This window comes from Ursus maritimus, unplaced genomic scaffold (genome assembly GCF_017311325.1).
Source record: "Ursus maritimus isolate PB19 unplaced genomic scaffold, ASM1731132v1 scaffold_27, whole genome shotgun sequence".
NCBI lineage: Eukaryota > Metazoa > Chordata > Mammalia > Carnivora > Ursidae > Ursus > Ursus maritimus.
This window is the reverse complement of record NW_024425230.1, coordinates 27,713,664-27,733,751: the sequence shown is the minus strand read 5'-3', so window position 1 is coordinate 27,733,751 and position 20,088 is coordinate 27,713,664. Positions and strand designations below refer to the sequence as shown.

At 36.1% G+C, this 20,088-nt stretch overlaps 1 protein-coding gene across 5 annotated transcripts in view; it reads left to right on the top strand.

Moving 5' to 3' along the window:
- SCAPER (S-phase cyclin A associated protein in the ER) overlaps window positions 1-20,088 on the top strand; it is a 527,655-nt gene that overhangs the window by 139,395 nt on the left and 368,172 nt on the right. For all 5 annotated transcript variants that reach the window (XM_040642943.1, XM_040642940.1, XM_040642941.1 and 2 more), the window contains 5 exons: window positions 1,809-1,884; window positions 2,079-2,196; window positions 2,471-2,582; window positions 5,282-5,422; window positions 19,553-19,708. In XM_040642943.1, coding sequence (XP_040498877.1) covers window positions 1,809-1,884; window positions 2,079-2,196; window positions 2,471-2,582; window positions 5,282-5,422; window positions 19,553-19,708 — 603 coding nt within the window. The remainder of the gene's footprint in view (window positions 1-1,808; window positions 1,885-2,078; window positions 2,197-2,470; window positions 2,583-5,281; window positions 5,423-19,552; window positions 19,709-20,088) is intronic.

Sequence of the window (20,088 nt, the reverse complement as noted above, 5' to 3'; positions counted from 1 at the left end):
TAGCCTTCTGAAGAAGAGGTCATGTCATGCCTCGGGTCTGAAACTTCACGGAGTGTCTCAGGTATGTGCTGTGTGTGCTCTGCTGTTGTGTTTTGGCTGCTCTGTTCTTCAGGCCAGTTGTCTGCAGAGGCTCTCTTTGCCTGCTGGGGGCAGTGTTCGATCCTTGGCCTGAATGTGGCAAGTTTTAACTAGATGTGCTCTGGTGTGCTTTTGAATTGAGACCTGACACCAACTCTACCAGAACTGAGACTTTGCAGAACTCTCTGGTCAGGAGATGTGATATGGGCAGGCATTTAGTAATCTTCTGTGGGTGGCCTACCATGCTAGGACTGAGGCAAGCTTGACTGAGAAGTGCAGTTCTGCCAGAGTGCAGGGATGTGGGGCTTGGTGTACGCAAATTAGGCAGCCAGTGTTGGTGCTGAGCTGCTTCCCTCAGGTGGCTCTGTGTTTATGCTGAGGGGTTGGGAAGAGAAATGGCTCCATCTAGCTCTTTTGTTCCCAGAGAGGCATCTCTGAATGCTGTGCTACAACTCGGGGAAGTGCTCTTAGAATAGCGAATAATCTCCCTACTGTGTGCCCCAGGTGTTCTTCAGATCACTATTTCCACACTGTCTGCCCCTGGTTTTTGCTTGCATTCTCTCCGGGAGCAGGGCTGTGCCCTCTGGGCTCTATCCCAGCCAAGCTTGCTAACTTTTAAAACTCCAAATCTTTAAGCACTGCTGGTGGCAAGAACTCACAAAATTCAGCCCCCTCTCATTTTCCAAGCCAAAGGCTTTGGCAAAACGTTCTCCTTGTGCATTCCCCTGTGTGTTTGTCTCTCTCTTGCCGTTACCTATGACCAGGGCTCCCTCCCCTCTGCAGTACCTGCGATCTGATCCATTTCTCCCCTAAACTATGTCTGTACTTCCTACCTTCTTCAGTGTGACCTCTTCTCTCCCTTTAGGTGTAGAGTTTGTCCTGTCAGTCTTCAGGCTGATTTCTGGGGGATGATTTGATAGTTATCTAGTTGTGCTCCTGGGACGAGATGAGCCTAGGGCCCTCCTACTTCACCACCACCTTGGGTTTGTTCTGTGACCTTTTAGAATTTTTAACATAATTGTTCAAAAAATTATATTTAGAAATAAAATTCATAGCGCCAGAAGGACTTAGAGTTGATATAAAAACAATAGGAAATCTTTCTTTAGCACTTTACCATTACAAAGTGTTTTTATATATAATGCATTTGCCAAGTTGGAAGTTGTTATTCTCATTTTACAGATCAATAAATTGAATCTTCAAAAAAGTAAGAACATTACTCATTGTAATTGCAGAGATTGAAATAGAATCTAAGGTATTTTACTTTTTCCTGTTCCACTAATAAAAAGCAAATGATACATGCTTTGCTATCAGTAAGCACTCAGGATATATATGTTGCTAAGAGGGACTTCTTACAGAATGGAAGTAGCTATAAATGTTTCACATATTTTTCTATTAAATTTTAATACCCAGAGAATAATCTTGAGCTCTTCTCATGTGTACTATGAATATGACAGAGTCATGCAGTAACAGTATGAGGCCAATATGTTTCTTTTAAATTTACTTCATTTGTGTCTGCCGTTAATGAAAAGTAGGTGTATCTTCCTTTTAAAATGTATAGACTATATTTTAACTTGGTGATTATTGTAACTATAAGAGATATCTAGCTTTTTTCTGGTTTTGAACTGTTTGTTAAGTGTGTTAGTAACAGGAAAATTACATCTGCAGTTCATTTTTTAAGGTTATAATTGTGTTCAAATATTTGTTTTTCATTTTTCCTTATTACATTTTAGGCCAGCATGGGCAGTGGGAGTGTGTCTTTCTGTGGTATGTCTATGGACTGGAATGATGTCCTTGCAGATTATGAAGGTATTCTGTGTGTGTGTGTGTGTGCGTGCAGCTAGAGTAATTTAAAGTAGATTATTTTAGTAAATGGAGTTTATGTATAAAATAAATAATTTGGAGTGGGAATGCTGATGCCTTTTAAAAGTCTGTTCTCAAATGTTGGTTTTATAGAACTATGTGGTTAAACAGTTACAGTGGTTTTCTTTTTTTCTGGGCAGCTCGTGAAACTTGGCGCCAAAGTACATCATGGGGGGATATTGTAGAGGAGGAACCTGCTAGACCTCCAGGCCATGGAATTCACATGCATGAAAAACTTTCCTCACCATCTCGTAAAAGGTCTGGCCTTTGAAAATTAATTTGAAATGTTTCACAGGAGGGAAACTAGCTACTCTTGACTATTAAGTAGAGTTGCTAAACAACATTTTAAGGCACATTACTCATGATAGTTACAGATTCATTGAAAAGTGACAACGTTTTCCTGAAATGTTAGGCCAGAATTAGTTCTGTATACTTTTTATATTTATTTTAGGAATGTTGAAGACTAAAGAAAATATTTTTGGCTTTATCATGTAAACATTTGTGTCTTCTGTCCATTTGTTTGTGTTAATAGAACAATTGCAGAATCTAAGAAGAAACATGAAGAAAAACAAATGAAAGCACAGCAGCTAAGGGAAAAGTTACGTGAAGAGAAAACGTTAAAGCTTCAGAAATTATTAGAAAGGGTGAGTTTTTAATATTTAGAAAACTCTAATAGCCTTAAATTGATGGGCTGATTTTTAACTTGACATTTTTTTTTTTTTTTTTTTTGGTCTAAGAGAAGCTAGCAAAACTATAAAAATAATTAAATTTTCTAGGAAACAAAAACATTTCTACCTGTTGAATTACAGAAGGTTACCTGCAACAAAGAAAAAAAATTGACATTTCTAAATTAGCTCATAATTTGATGTTTGCAGAGTTGGCATAGATTACTGAAGCTGCACTTTGTCTTTTGCCATTTTCATGTGGGTGTTTCTTCGGGGAGTCTTGTGGACAGTGTAGGATGAGTTGGTAGGATAGTTTGAGCCTCCGATTATCAGGTTTGAATAAGTGGGGCACTAATTGAATTTATAGAAGAGATTCTTAGAGTATTTAGAGTGTGTAACATCTGATCAGTGTGATACGGTGGGAAGAGCATGGGGTCTGGAGATGGCCAACCAGGTGTCAAATCCCGGTTTTACCATGTAATAAAATATGCCCTGGGCAAGTTACTTGACAATATTCCATTTCAGTTTCTTTATTTGTAAAATGACAATTATAATTATTAAATTGATATGATGATTAAATGTGGCAAGTATGTATAACAGTAGCATAGTGTTAGGATGGCTGTTGCTCATTGTATGGTCATTCTTATTGTTACTTCAACGTGGCAGATATAGGTGAGTACTGTATTATGTGCGCTGTATAACAAATGACCTCAAAACTTAGCCGCTTAAAACAACAGACGTTTATTAGCTCACAGTATCTGTGGGCAAGGAAACTGGGAGTTCCTTGCCTAGTGATTTTTATTTGGAGTTTCTCATGAGTTTGCAGTCATGCTGTTGGCTGGGGTCAGTCATTTGGAACTGAAGGATCCACTTTTGGAATCATTCATGTGGTTGTTAGGCAGACTTCAGGTCCTCTTTGCCAGTTGGCCATAGACTTCAGTTATTTGCCATGTGTGCCTTTTCACGTCCAAGTGTCCTCATGACATGGCCACTGGCTTCCCCACAGAAAATAGTCCAGGAGAAAGGGAGGAAAGGAGAAGGGGATGGAGATGGAGAGAAGGAAAGAACAAATGAGCTGCCAAACTTGAAGCTGCATTGCCTTTTCTAACCTGATATTGGAAGTGAAATGCCATACTTTTGCTGAATTCTATTAGTCACAATCCTGATGCAGTGTGGGAGGGAATTACAGAAGGATCTGAGTACCAGGTGACTGAGATTCTGGGAGCCATCTTGGAGTCTGTGTATTATAAGTACCTGTCACAACATGACAAAAGATACGTGACTGTTATAGTATAGGTGAGCTCCTTTGTTATCTTCTGTACTAGAAAGTAGTACTAATATGCAAAGGTGAAAAATATTTGCATTGGGGTGTCTGGCTGGCTCAGTCGGTGGAACATGCGAGAGACTTGATCTCAGGGTTGTGAGTTCAAGCTCCATGTTGGGTATAGGGATTACTTAAAAATAAAATCTTAAACAAATATTATTTACATTACTTATAATGTATATTTTAAATTTGGGAGAGGTAATTGGACCAAATAATCAAATATTTTTAAAAATGAGGTTTAATATAAGATTCTGTTTAATACAGTCTTTTCTAAGACTGGAAAAAGAAGGAAATCTGTGACTTTTCTCTTTATCTGGATCTCAAGAATTTGTCATTATTTTTATCTTTATCATTTAGAATGAATAAATCAAAATGAAAAGCAGACTCCATGTTGTAGGATTCTGTAAGAGTTAATATATTATTGAATTTTCAGCTTTAGAGAAATGCTGTAACACAACTGCAACTTTCCCTCTTACTGTGTCTTTTTTTTTTTAAGATTTTATTTAGTTATTTGGGGAGGGTGGGTGAGCATGAGTTGGCGGGGGGAGGGACAGTGGGAGAGGGAGAAGCAGACTCCCCGCTGAGCAGGGAGCCCAATGTGGGGCTCCATCCTAGGGCCCTGAGATCATAACCTGAGCGGAAGGCAGATGCTTAACCAACTGAGCCACCCACGCGCCCCTTATTATGTCTTTAAGACAAATAAAATTGTATAGTTTATTTTCTTATGTAATATAATCTCCAAGTATTCATGCAAACAGAATAATAAATTCTTGAAATTGTACAAGTTGTTAGAGGTTTTGGTTTAATTTTTCCATTAAGGTAAGTATCTGTTTGATTTTAATGATAAATCCACCTTCCATTTGTAAAATAGGTTATTGTTTCAGCACTGTTTTACATATGTGGTCTCATTACCAGAATTCTCTGTAGCTCACAGAATTGAACAGATACAGAATCCCGCTTTTTACAGGTGTGAAAACTGAATCCAGGGGAGGTGAAGTACTGTTTCCAGTGTTACATTACCGATAATTGGCTGACCAAAGGGCTTTAAAAATCTGTCCTCTAGCTCCTCATCCAGTGCTGTTTCTGCATCATACTTTTTTAGGTGATTAAACACATAATTATGTAGCTAAAATTCAACTGAAATGTTAGTTTTATTTCCACTCATGTTGAGCCAGCTTTTGATTTTTGCTAGCAGGTGACCAAGGTAGATTATGAACTCAAAACAGTCTGGCTTCCTAGTCTGTGTTCTAAATCATAAGTCATGCTCCTTTAGGTCTTTCTAGGTTCTAGACTTTGTAATTCCTAAGCTGTTTATCTGTTAAATTATTATGTCTGATTATCTCACTCTGTGTAGGAGAAAGATGTTCGGAAGTGGAAGGAAGAATTATTAGATCAACGACGCAGGATGATGGAAGAGAAATTACTTCATGCTGAATTTAAGCGAGAGGTGCAATTACAAGCAATTGTTAAAAAAGCACAAGAGGAAGAAGCGAAGGTATATCTTAGATGCTTTGAACGTTGAATTAGTTGCCCAAGTACTTTCTTCAGTTGTTAATATAAGAAGCTGATATGAAGTGATTATTCTGTGGCAGAATAATAGGCTCACTTAAAACTTATTAGGTGCAATATCATGTACTTAGAATAATCCTATGAGATACACATTAATTTTTTACAGCTTTTTTGAGGTGCAATTGACAGACAATAAATAACACATATGTAAAGCGTCAATTTGATGAGTTTTGACATGTATATATTCCTGAAACCTCAGCACAATGAAGATAATAAACAGTTCATCGCCCTCAGAAGTTTGCTCATGCTTCTTTGTATTCATTCCTTCCTCCAACTCTGTTACTGTGCAATTGCTGATCTGCTTTTTGTCACTATGGATGTTAGCATTTTCTAGAATTTTATATGAAAGGAATCATACAGTATATATTCTTTTCCTCTGGCATCTTTCACTCAACATAGTTATTTTGAATGTCATCCATACTGTTGTGTATATCAGTTCCTTTTCATTGCTGAGAAGTATACCATTGTATAGAAATACCATAATTTGTTAATCCCGTCACCTGTTGATAGGTATTTGTTTACTTTCTTGGTTTTTGGCCATTATAGATCTAGCTGCTGTGAACCATCATGTACAAGTCTTTGTGCAGATGTGTGCTTTCATTTTCTTGGGTAAATACCTAAGAATGAAATAGCAGAGCCTCATAATAGGTTTATATTTAACTTTTAAAGAAACAGTTTTCCGAAGTGGTTATTATATAGGTTTCCCCCACTATCTGAAAGTGGCATGTTCCTATGAAACCTTTTGTAATCCAGAATGGCATAAAGATGCAATTACCATTAATTTATATGGGAAATTTTTAGGTTTTTCTGATGTATTAGCACACATCTTGCTAATGGATACACAAAATAAATTGAGATAAAGCACAGATGTTCACAAACACAGTTCAAAACTATGGTGGCCTGACACTGAGATGCTGAGTGTAGTTCCTGGGGAGGGAGCTTGGCAGCGCCACTCTTGCTGTTTGGGTTGTGCTAACTCCGTAATGGCTCACTGCAAAACAAACACTGAACACGATTTTTGCTTTTGCTTTTTTTCATAAAGCAGAAATCCTCTTTGGATTTCTTTTGGTTGTGGAAACAAGTAATAATGTAGGTCTCTCATAAAAGCAAAGTGGTATAATGAGAACTTTTGAAAAGCAGGGTATATTTGTGGTGTTAGACATTCTTACCAGCAGTGGATGAGAGTTCTAATTAACAACATTCTCACCAACATTTGACATGGTTACACTTTGTGGTTTTAGCCACTCCATTTTAGTATGTGTGTATGGTATCTCATTTCGTTTTAATTTTCATTTTTGAACATCTTTTCATGTGCAGATTTCATATCTTTATCTCTTGTTTGGTGAAACGTGTGTTCAAACATCTTGTTCATTAAAGTTTGATTGTTTTATTATTAAGTTCTTTTTTTTTTAGCTTTACTGAGGTATAATTGACAAATAGTAAGGTACATAAAGTATACAGCATGATGCTTTGATATTCACATATGTATACATTGTGAAAGGATTCCCCTCATCAAGTTAAATAACACATCCATCACCTCACATATTTGTGTGTGTGTGTGTGTGTGTGTGTGTGTGAGAGAGAGAGAGAGAGAATGTTTAAGTTCTGTTCTCTTAGAGTATTTCAATTATACAATAGTGTTATCAACTATAGTCACCATGCTGTACATTAGATCCTCAGAACTTATTAATCTTGCAACTGAAAGTTTATACACTTTTACCAACCTCTCCCTGTTTCTTTCTCCACACTCAACCCCTGGCAGCCACTTTTCTACTACCATGCAGCATTTGTCTTTCTTTATGTGGCTCATTTAATTGAGCATATTGCCTTCCAGTTTCGTCCACATTGTCACAAATGAAAAGATTTCTTAGAGCGCCTCATGTATTTTCGGTATTAAGGTCTATGTTTTGCAAATACTTTCTTGTAGTCCTTGGATTGCCTTTTCCTTTTCCACTTTCTTCTTCTTCTTTTTTTTTTTTTTTTTAAGATTGATTTATTTGTCAGAGAGAGAGCAAGCATGAGCAGGGGGGCAGCAGGCAAAGACAGAGGCAGAAGGAGAAGCAGACTGAGCAGGGAGCCCAGTGCAGGACTTGATTCCAGGACCCTGGGATCATGACCAGAGCCGAAGGCAGATATGTAACTGACTGAGTCACCCAGGCGTCCTGCCTTTTCCTTTTCTTTTTTTTTTCTCTTTCTTTCTTTTTTTTTAAAGATTTTATTTATTTGTCAGTGAGAGAGTGAGCATGAGGTGGGGGAGGGGAAGAGGGAGAAGCAGGCTCTGTGCTGAGCAAAGAGCCTGATGTGGGACTCGATCCCAGGACAGTGGGATCGTGATCCCACCCGAAGGCAGACACTTAACCAACTGAGCCACCCAGGCATCCCTGCCTTTTCCTTTTCTTAAAAGTGTGTTTTGAAGTTTTAAAAATTGCTAAAGTCCAATTTATTAACTTTTTTTCTTCTATATTTTGTGTTTTTTGTGTACTATTTAAAAAATCTTTACCTAAATTTAAGGTCACTAAGATTTTCTCTTAATTTTTTTGTAGGAGTCTTAAATTTTACAATAAGGTCTGTTTTCCCTTTTGAGTTAAATTTTGTATATGGTGTGAGGTAGGGTTGAGGTTCATTTTTTTCATAGGGATATCCAATGTTCAAGTACCAATTGTTGAAAAGATTATCCTTTTTATATTAAATTGCCTTAGTACCCTTATTGAAAAGCTGTTTGCCATATATATGTATGGGTCTGTTTCTGCCTGTCTATTCTGTTTCATTTGTCTCTATGCCTGTTTTTACACCAATACCACTTTATCTTGATTACCATTATAATATCCTGTCCCATTGATGTATATATCTATTTAGTGCTTTGAAGTTTTCAGTGTGCAGAAGTCACCTTATTTAAATTTATTCCTAAGTATGTACTCTTGTAGACATGATTGTAAATTGGAATTGTTTTCTTAATGTCATTTTCAGACTGTTCATTACTAGTGCACAGAAATACAGTTGAATTTTATGTATTAGTCTTGTCTCTTGCAACCTTGCTTGAACTAGCTTTAGTTCTAATAGCTTTTTAGTGGATTCTTTCGGATTTTCTATATATAAGATCATGTTATCTGCAAATAGATACAGGTTTACTTCTTTTCCAACCTGGATGTCTTTGATTTGTTTTTCTTGCTTTTTGCTTTAGGCAGAACCTGAAATACAGTGTTGAATAGAAGTGGTAAATGTGGACATGACATCTTTGTTTTGTTCCCAGTCTTTAGGGGAGGTATTTAGTCTTTCATCATAAAGTATGATGTTAGGTGTGGGTTTTCATAGATGCCTTTCATCAGATTGAGGAAGTTCCTTTTTATTCCTATTTTGTTGTGTGCTTTTATCACAAAGAGATGTTGGATTTTGTCAAATTGTGTTTCTGCATCTGTTGCAAAATAATGTGGTTTTGTTTTTTGTTCTCTTGATAATTGCTATATTACATTAATTGAATTTCATGCTTTATATATTTGCCTAATTTTTTCGTTAAGGTGGGAGGGTACATCTGGACCTTGTCACGCCATCATGGCTGGAAGTGAAAGTTTTCAACTGTGTATTATTACTATCTGTGTCTTCTAGAGGAGCAATCTGAAGGCAGATTGTTGATGGTCACACAGCCAGCATTAAAAACCAGGTCTTTGTGGTTCCAAAGCCTCTGCTTTTACTACTGTGGTTTGGTTTAGTATTCTCATTTTTTGGCCTTTTTTTTCATATGAGTTAAATGAATTTTGATTTGTCAAATTGCTTAATATGTTTACTTTCATTATAATTTTATTAAGCCATAGTGGCTCCTATAAGCATATTAATCCAAAAACTACAGGTGAATGGTCAACTGCTGGGCATCTTTACCTGAGGCTATGAGCTGTCATTTGTAATTTTAAAATTCTTAATAATCAAGGTAAACTGAATCAAGAGTCCATACTAAAATTCTTGGAAGTATGAAACACTGCTTTAAAACCATCTACCAATTGCCACCCTGTCCGTCTCTTAATTTTTATTGCTTCTCTTCAAAAATCTGTGAAATTCCATTTTGAAATGTATTACATCAGGTCACCTGGGTGGCTCGGTCAGTTAAATGTCGGCCTTTGGCTCAGGTCATGATCGCAGGGCCCTGCTTGCTGCGGAGCCTGCTTCTCCCACTCCCTCTGCTCCTCCCCCCCTGCTCATGTTTTCTCTCTCTTAAATAAATAAAATCTTAAAAAAGAAATGTATTATATCTATAAAAAAAATAGACAATCTGGTTTTCTTCTTGTTCTCTCATTCATTTAAAAGTGTTATGACGGGGCACCTGGGTGGCTCAGTCAGTTAAGCATCTGCCTTCAGCTCAGGTCCTGGGATCAAGCCCCACATTGGGCTCCCTGCTTAGCGGGAAGTCTGCTTGTCCCTCTTCCTCTGTCTTCCCCCCACATGCTCGCTGTCTCTCAAGTAAATAAAATCTTTTTAAAAATGTTATGATTGAATTTTCTTAGGGTAATCACATAAATATCTAAAAAGTTTACGTGAACTATTGTCACATACTTTCATACCCAAACATAATTTATGAGACAGAATCTCTTCCTGCCTTTGATTTTGTCACATGCCAGTATTTTCCAAGGTTGCCTGATCATAACAGTCATCTGATTTCTAAGGTTTTTCTTTGCAGGGTCTTTCAGTAAGCTGGAGTGGAGCTTGGGGAACTTTATTTTTTTATAGGTCCTCCAGGTGATTGTTAAGATCAGGAACTTTGGTTCAACATTCATCCAAGAATTTGTTCCTTCTTCAAAAGTAATTTTTTGTCATGTTGACAACTGAAGTCTCTGGAGTTGGGTAAACTTGGATTCAGGTCCTGACTGTATCAATTAGTTAGCCGAATGGCCTTTGGCGTTATTTTACCTTTTACTCTATTCATTCATTTTTAAATTAGGCATAAGCTTACCTACATCTCAAAATTTTGATGAAAAGATTAAGTTAGTGTATGCATGTTTCGAAAGCAGTCAGTGCCATCTCTGGTATACTGTAAATACTTTGTAAAATATTAGAATTGTAGAGCACCACATCCTATTTATGTTCTATTTCTTAATTTTTCCTCAGTGCACTTTTGTTGTAGTATTACTAATCCAAGAGTACTAATAATCCAGTCATTTTTTCCTGTCTTTAAAAAATATATTTAAGTTCTACTAGAAATTTAATTCCCTTGAGTCATGTACCAAATATATTCATTTCAGATATAATTTTTTCTCATATATACTTATTGTGAATTCGTGGAGTAAATTAATAGTCATTTCAAATTCCTTCCTTCTTTTTTGTGTACATAGATGGTTGAAAATAAGTCACTGACTGGGGCATCTGGGTGGCTCATTCAGTCAAATGTCCTAGGATCAAGCCCTGCATCGGGCTCCCTGCTCAGCGGGGAGCCTGCTTCTCCCTTTTGCTCTGCCTGCTGCTTCCCTTGTGTGTGCTCTTGCTCTCTCTGTCTAATAAATAAATCAAATATTTTTTTAAAAAAAGGAAAAAAGAAAAGTCACTGACTGTTTAGTTGATAGCAACTATTACTGTAGCTTGAGTTATTCAGAACCTGATTTTATCTTAGATCTTTATTATTTAGTAGTATAAAATTGGCTTTTATTTTCAGTTTCTTAATGGTGTCACTGATTGATTTTCAGTTGTAACATCTACTCATAATTACACTTGATTGTAATTTTTTCATGAGAAAAAGATATCCTTTTCCTGATTTATGGCAGTAGCCCTTTTCCCTTGTGCTGTATACTCTTGCCTGCTCTTGGAATTTGCCTCATCATTTCTTGTGCCTCCTCGTTTGCTTCCTTCCTCTAGATTGCCTACTTGTGTACTCCCAATTGTGCAGATTGTTCATTCTGTCCTTCTGTAAATCTGCAGATTTCTTGGAAAGAGCAGGCCGAGCCAATTTCCAACACCTCATCATCCGTATTTTCTTGAATTTTTTATAATACCATTTTCCTCTGTGCTATATTGTATTTGCCTTTCAGAATGTTAACACTAAGTTTAAACGGCTATTCTGAATCTTTCCATTGTGAATGCTGTGAGGTACCTTTTTCTAGAGTATGCTGCACTATCTTGATTTTCTTTCTTTCTTTTTTTTTTTTTTTAAGATTTTATTTATTTATTTATTTGACAGAGAGAGAGAGACAGCCAGCGAGAGAGGGAACACAAGCAGGGGGAGTGGGAGAGGAAAAAGCAGGCTCCCAGCGGAGGAGCCTGATGCGGGGCTCGATCCCATAACGCCGGGATCACGCCCTGGGCCGAAGGCAGACGCTTAACGACTGAGCCACCCAGGCGCCCCATCTTGATTTTCCTTCTGCTTTTCTAACTAATCCTTTCCCGTCCTCCCTTTTTCTTTTGCTGCCTATGTTTTACCCACTTCACCCACTTCACTTGTTCTTTTCCTCCAGTATCGCAATCATTATCATTGCTTCAACTGTCATCTCTCTAGTGACTCCTAGATTTGCATCTTTAGCCCCATCCCCTCAATCTTTATTTTTTATTTTTAAATTTCTTTTGAACTTTAATTGCAGTTTAATTAACATACGGTATTATATTAATTTCAGGTGTACAGTGTAGTGATTCAGCTGTTCTATACATTGCTCAGTGCTCATCACCTGTTTCACCCATCCTCCAACCAGCTGCTGTCTGGCAACCACCGGATTGTTCTATTTAAGAGTCTGGGTTTTTTTTGTTTCTCTGTTTTTGTCTTTGTTCATTTGCTTTTTTTTTTTTTTTAATTACACATAGAAGTGAAATCACATGGTACTTGTTTTTCTTTGACTTATTTCACCTAGCATAATACTCTCTAGTTCTATCCATGTCATTGCAGATTGTAGGATTGTAGGGTAGTTTCTCTTTTTAACGTTTTGAGGAGCCTCCATACTGTCTTCCACAGTGGCTGCATCAGTTTGCATTCTCACCAGCAGTGTAAGAGCGTTCCCCCTTTGCATCCTTGCCTTTCTTGTTGATTTTAGCCATTCTGACTGGTGTTGGTGACATCTCATTGTAGTCTTGATTTGTATTTTACCTGATGATGCATGATGTTGAGCATCTTTTCGTGTGTCTGTTGGCCATCTGGATGTCTTCTTTGGAAAAATGTCTATTCATGTCTTCTGCCCATTTTTTAATGAATATTCATTTTTGGGTGTTGTGTTCTTTATATATTTTGGATACTAACCTTTATCAGATACATCCTTTGCAAATATCTTCTCCCATTCCATATGTTCCCTTTTAGTTTTGTTGATTATTTCCTTCACTGTGCAGAAACTTTTTATTTTGATGAAGTCCCAATAGTTTATATTTGCTTTTGTTTCCCTTGCCTGAGGAGACATATCTAGTAAGAAGTTGTTGTGGCCCATGTCAAAGAAATTACTGCCTGTAATCTCCACTAAGATTTTTATGGTCTCACATTTAGATCTTTAATCCATTTTGAATTTCTGTTCATGTATGGTGTAAGAGAGTTTTCCAGTTTCATTCTTCTTCATGTTGCTGTCTGGTTTTCCCAACACCATGTGTTGATGAGTCTCTTTTTTCCACTGGATATTCTCTCCTGTTTTGTCCAAGATTAATTGACCATATATTTGTGGGTTCATTTCTGGATTATCCATTCTGTTCCATTGATCCATGTGTCTGTGTTTATGCCAGTATCATACTGCCTTGATCACTACAGCTTTGTAATATAGCTTGAAGTCTGGAGTTGTAACACCTCCAGCTTTGCTTTTCTTCTTCCAGACTGTTTTGGCTATTCAGGGTCTTTTGTGGTTCCATGCAAATTTTAGTATTGTTTGTTCTAGCTCTGTAGAAAATGCTAGTGCTATTATGATAGGGGTTGTATTAAATGTGTAGATTGCTTTAAGAAGCTTTCATTTATTTTTATTTTTTTAAAAAAATGTAATTTAAATTCATTATCGTTAACATATAGTGTATTATTAGTTTCAGGGTGCTTTGAGAAGCTTTTAAATTTGATGTAATCCCAGTACTTTATTTTTGCTTTTGTTTCCCTTGCCTCAGGAGACCTACCTAGAAAAATGTTATTACAGCTGATGTTTGAGAAATTACTGCCTTTTTTCTCCTCTAGAATTTTTATGAATTTAGGTCTCACATTTAGGTTTTTAATCCGTTTTGAGTTTATTTTTGTGTGTGGTGTAAGAAAGTGGTCCAGTTTTATTCTTTAGGATGTAGCTGTCTAGTTTTCCTAGCACCATTTGTTGAAGAGACTGTGTTTTTCCAATGTATATTCTTGCCTCCTTTGTCAAAGATTAATTGATTGTATAATCATGGGTTTATTTCTGGGCTCTGTCTTGTGTTCCATTCATCTGTGTATCTGTTTTTGTGTCAGTACCATACTGTTTTGATTTCTACAGCTTCATATTACATCTTGAAATCTGGGTTTGTGATACCTCCAGTTGTTCTTTTTCAAGATTGCTTTGGCTATTTGTGGTCTTATGTGGTTCCTCACAAATTTTAGGATTATTTCTTCTAATTCTGAGAAAAATGTTGTTGGTACTTTGATAGGGATTGCATTAATGGGTAGTATGGACATTTTAACAATATTTCTTCTCCCAGTCCATAAACATGAGTATCTTTCCATTTGTTTGTGTCATCTTCAATTTCTTTATCAATGTTTTATAGTTTTCAGAAGGTCTTTGACCTTTTTGGCTACGTTTATTCCCAGGTATTTTATTATTTGTGGTGCAGTTATAAATGGGATTATTTTCTTAATTTCTCTTTTGGCTTCTTCATTATTAGTGTATAGAAGTGCAAAGGATTTTCGTGTATTGATTTTGTATCCTGCGACTTTATGGAATTCATTTATCAGTTGTTGTAGTTTTTTTGTGACGCCTTTAGGGTTTTCTATATATAGTATTATATTATCTGCAAGTAGGGAATGTTTTAGTTCTTCCTTACCAATTTCTTTCTTGTCCGATCACGGTGGCTAGGACTTCCAGGACTATGTTGAATGAAAGTGGTGAGAGTGGACATCCTTGTCTTGTTCCTGACCTAAGGGGAAAAGCTCTCAGCTTCTCACCATTGAGTATGATGTTTGCTGTGGGTTTTTCATAGATAGCCTTTATTATGTTGAGGTATATTCCCTGTAAACCTACTATGTTGAGAGCTTTTACCATAAGTGTATGCTGTACTTTTGCAAATGCTCTTTTTCATCTGTTGAAATGATGATATAATTTTCATCCTTTCTCTTATTGATGGATGTATCAAGTTGATTGATTTGTGAATATCGAATCACCCTTGCATCCCAGGAATAAATCCCAGTTAATCGTGGCGAATGATGTTTTAATATATTGTTGAATTCGCTGATATTTTGTTGAGGATTTTTTCGTGTGTGTTCGTCAGAGATACTGCCCTGTAGTTCTCTTTTTTTTGTAGTGTTTTTATGCAGTTTTGGTGTCAGGATAGTGTTGGCCTCATAGAATGGAATTGGAAGGTTTTCTTACTCTTCTTCTTCTTTTTTTTTTTTTGGAACACCTTGAGAAGTATAGGTATTAACTCTTCTTTAAATGCTTAAACTTCATTGCTGGTAATCAGCCTGTTCAAATTTTCTATTTCTCCCTGATTCAGTTTTGGTAGATTATAATTTTCTAGGAATTTATCCATTTCTTCTATGTTGTCCAGTTTGTTCGCATATAATTTTTCATAATATATTCTTATAATCCTTTTATAATTCTTTGTATTTCTTTTGTGTCAGTTCCTTCTCTTTCATTTCGGATTTTGTTTGAATTCTTTTTTTTTTTTTTTTTGATGTGTCTGGCTCAAATTTTATCAATTTTGATGATCTTGTCAAACAACCAGCTCCTGGTTTCACTGATCTGTTCTATGGTTTTCTTAGCTTCTATTTAATTTATTTCTGCTTATAATCTTTATTGTTTCTTTTCTTGTACTGTTTTTTAAATTTTGTTTGTTCTTTTTCTAGCTCTGTTAAGTGTAAGTTCAGGTTGTTTATTTGACCTTTTTCTTGTTTCTTGAGGTAGGCCTGCCTGTACTGTTACAAACTTCCCCCTTAGAAGAGCTTTTGCTGTATCACAAAGATTTTGGACTGTTGTGTTTTCACTTACTTCCGTGTATTTTTTAATTTTCTCTTTGATTTCTTAGTTGACCGTTCATTGTTTAGTAACATGTTATTTAACTTCCATGTTTTTCTGTTCTTTCCAGATTTTTTCTTGTGTTTGATTTCTAGTTTCATAGTGTTGTGGTTGGAAAAGATGCATGGCATGACTTCGGTCTTTTGGAATTTGTTGAGACTTGTTTTGTGGCCACAACCGATGTTTGGAGTCAGTTACCTATTGCTTGATGATTGTATTCAGTGGAACTCACCAGCTCACCGCTTCTATCTCCCAAACCATCTGCTTTTCCTGCAATATGTATTTCAGATAATGGTATCACTAATTTCCCATTAACTAGACTTGGGAAAGTTCTGATCATTTACTTTGATTCACTGTATTATTGTTGTTGTTTTGAGTAATTCTTGTGTATACAGCAAAAAGATAAGTGGGTCTTTTTGACTTTTTCCCTCATTTCCCATGTATATATTCAACTGCAGATTCTACAGTTCTGTAGTCTCTTGTGTGTTTTTCTTTCTATGATGACTGCCACCAGGTTTTTTAAAATATCCTCTTCCTAAATATTTTTAGTTGGTATGCTTGCCTTTTCCCCCCTACTCCCTTTAAATTAATCTTTCTGCAGTATATTATTGTATTACCTCTTAGCTCAAAAACCTTCAGAGACTTTATCTTCAAGTCTTAGTATAAACACATTTCCCTAGCTTTCTTTAATATTATTTTATATTAAGAGTAGTAGCCATGTCACTATTATAAAAATAATTCCTTTTTATTTTGAAGATTTGAAGCAATATAGCAAAAGCAACTAAAATTCCACTCTCAGAAGTAGCCACCATATACATATACCTAATGGTAAATACCCAGACATCTCTCTAGAATAAGGTTCAGACTGCATGAATAGGTAACTTTAAAAAAATGGAATTATACTATATATGATACTTAAGAATAAGTATTAATCTCAATTTTATTTCGATTTTAAGAGATGGAAGTAAAATGGCAGTAAAAATTGAGGGAATTATTGATTTGTAATAAATGTTTCTTTTTCACAAAAGGCATTATTTTTCATAATTTCTTATAAAGTTATAAAAGTTATGAAAGATTAAGAGTTTAGAATGATCCTATTTACTACACTTTATTTAATTTTATGACAGTTTTGAGGAAATTAGCACCACCATGTCTTTCCATTGTCCCTAATCTCCTCCCAACAATTTTTCATAGTTTTATTATTTTTACATTGTTAAGATAGATAACATTTACAAAATTTGCTGTGAAAGTATAACTTCCTTAGTATAGTTTTCCTTCTATATATAAATGGACTCACAGCTTCACTTAATTCTCCATTTATGAGTTGTTTGTTTTGACTTGTCTCTGGTTGGCTGGATTTTATTAACAAGTGATTTTTTCAGGAAGAACTTACATGTGCTCTATTCCTTGAGTTCTTCCATATCTAGAGCTGTGGCATTTCTGTCTGAATACATTTTCGCTAGAGACCAGGTCCATGGTTCATGTTTTTCCTTCAAAATGTGGTAGGCTTTGGGGCGCCTGGGTGGCACAGCGGATAAGCGTCTGCCTTCGGCTCAGGGCGTGATCCTGGCGTTATGGGATCGAGCCCCACACCAGGCTCCTCTGCTATGAGCCTGCTTCTTCCTCTTCCACTCTCCCTGCTGTGTTCCCTCTCTCGCTGGCTGTCTCTATCTCTGTCAAATAAATAAATAAAATCTTTAAAAAAAAAAGTTGTAGGCTTTATTTTTTCTAGCATTAGCTACTTCTGGGGAGAAGCCTGAGGCCACACTGATTTTTCCTCCTCTCCTTGTAGGTGATTTGCATTTACTACTTGGAGGCCTAAAAAGTCTGTTCTTCTTCCTTAGTGTTTTGTAATTTAATAAGATTTAATAAGGATATTCTTAGTATTGATCTTCTGGACATTTTTTCATGAAATAACATGAACTCTTTCAATTTTCAATTTGCTTTCTTTTTTTTCCATGGGAAATTTTCCATATTATATGTTGAAATATTTTCTTGTCTTTTTTTCCAAAGATTTTATCTATCTATCTATCTATCTATCTATCTATCTATCTATCTATCTATGAGAGAGTGCACAGAGTGGGGGGAAGAGCAGGGGGTCGGGGTAGAGGGCTCCATGCTGAGTGCAGAGCCTGGAGCTGGAGGCAGGGCTCAGTTCCAGGACTCTGAGATCATGACCTGCTCGAAACCAAGAGTCCAGTGCTTAACTGACTGAACCACCCAGGTGCCCCCTGTCTTTCTTAACTATAGAAGTTATTCATCCTTATATTTGGCCATCTTGACTTGTTCATTCTATTCATAGCTTATTACTGATACATCAGTTTTCATTTTTAAGTTCTGCATTAACTTATCATAAGACTTGCCTCTATCAGTGATTTGATTTTTTGCCATCTTTATTTGCTCCATGCTTTTTCTACTTCAGTGATAGTGTTACTTTTGTCCTCACTTTGTTTCCTTAGCCTTTTAATCTTTTATTGTTTTGTTGTCTTACCATTTTTTTGCACCTTTAAATTCAGGTTTTTGTTAACTTATTTTATATTACAAAGTTTGCCAAGGGAATTTTCTGGTTTTACTTGGGTTATGTTTTCTTCCAGATTGGGTTTTTTATTTTCCTGTTAACTTCTGATCTATTTATTTATTTATAGCTTTATTGAGTTATAACTGACATATCAAAATTGTATATATTAAGATTTACAGTGTGATGTTTTAATATACATATACATTGTGGAATGATCACAGCCCAGCTAATTAACATATCTATCACCTCTACTTAATTACGATTTATGTGTTTGCATATGTGCACAGAAAATTGAAGATCTATCTTCTTAGCGAATTTCAAGTCTTCTTAAGTGTCATCACCATGCTGTACATCTCTAAAACTTATTCATCTTGCATACTTGAAACTTTGTACCCTTTGACCAACATCACAGTTTGAAATTTTTACCCAGCTTTTGCACATTCTTCCCTCTAACTTTATTTTACTTATTTATTTTGTCTAGAGCATTAAGTCCTATTTGTTTTTCTTTTGTCTTGATTATGCTTAATATGTGAGCCCTGGTATAGTATGATTCATTTTCCTTGAGTACAGCTGTTCGTCTTATACTTTCAGTACAGTCTGAAGGATGGTTATTATCCTACTTAAGGTGGCCAGGTGGCAAGGTGATTGGGAAATCTTGTTAGAATTATATTAAAACTCTCTTGTCTGAGATTTTTAACATTTCTAGTGATAGGTTTTATTCCATCCAGCATGGATTCCTGGAGTCTGTATTTCTGTCAGAGTGAGTCCCAGTGTTTAATTTCCTGTTTTCGTCTGCCATTTTCACAGTAGCATGCATTCCCTCTTGCTTTCAAAAATGAGAAATTTGATCCCAAGTGACTTTTTCCACCCTTATCTTTAGCTTAACTTTGCTCATAAAAACTATGCTTTCTAGCAAAACTTGGCTGATAAGTATCAATATATGTGAAGTTAAGGATGTCGTAGATGTTTCACTACCTTGTTCCTAATTGTCACTTATTTGGTATATGTTGAAGAAAAATGATTTGTTGCTTATTTTAAGTTTGTTTTCCCAAACTCATTAGAATAACATGTATGTACTATTTAAATCTTAATGTAATTTATATAATTGCAAATTGTAATGAATTAAGTAGAACTTTATGTTTTTGTAAAGTCTCTTAATTTGTTTCTTGACTTAAAAATATTTTAGTGGCAGATCTTTATTTATGATAAATCAATTCTTACTAAGGCCTGTAGGTTTCTTATATACACTGGATTACTATCCATTTTTGAGGCAAATATTAAAAGAAAAGACTCTTTTTGTTTTATGCCTTATTAGTGGTTTATATTACTATGACATACTGCTGTTAGGTTTCTTATTTTTGTGGTGTGTCTTAGAATTAACTTGATTTGATACTCACTTTCTTTGTTTTTATTGAAGGTAAATGAAATTGCCTTCATAAATACCCTTGAAGCCCAGAATAAGCGCCATGATGTCTTATCAAAATTGAAGGAATATGAGCAGAGGCTTAATGAGTTACAGGAAGAACGTCAGCGACGACAGGAAGAAAAACAAGCACGTGATGAAGCTGTTCAGGTAAAATTTTATTTGGCAAGCAGTTACTGCCATTTGCCATATCCTAGGCTCTGAGCTGTGTGCTGAGAATCCAAAAAAGGGTTAAAACCTAGTCTCTGGGGGCGCCTGGGTGGCTCAGTCGTTAAGCGTCTGCCTTTGGCTCAGGGCGTGATCCCAGAATACTGGGTTGGAGCCCCACATCAGGCTCCTCTGCTGGGAGCCTGCTTCTTCCTCTCCCACTCCCCCTGCTTGTGTTCCCTCTCTCGCTGGCTGTCTCTTTCTCTGTCAAATAAAGAAAATCTTAAAACAAACAAACAAAAACCTAGTCTCTGACCCAAGGGTGCATGGTTTACTATAGCACCTGGAAACATGAAGTCTGATTGCCAAAAGACAAGGTGTAC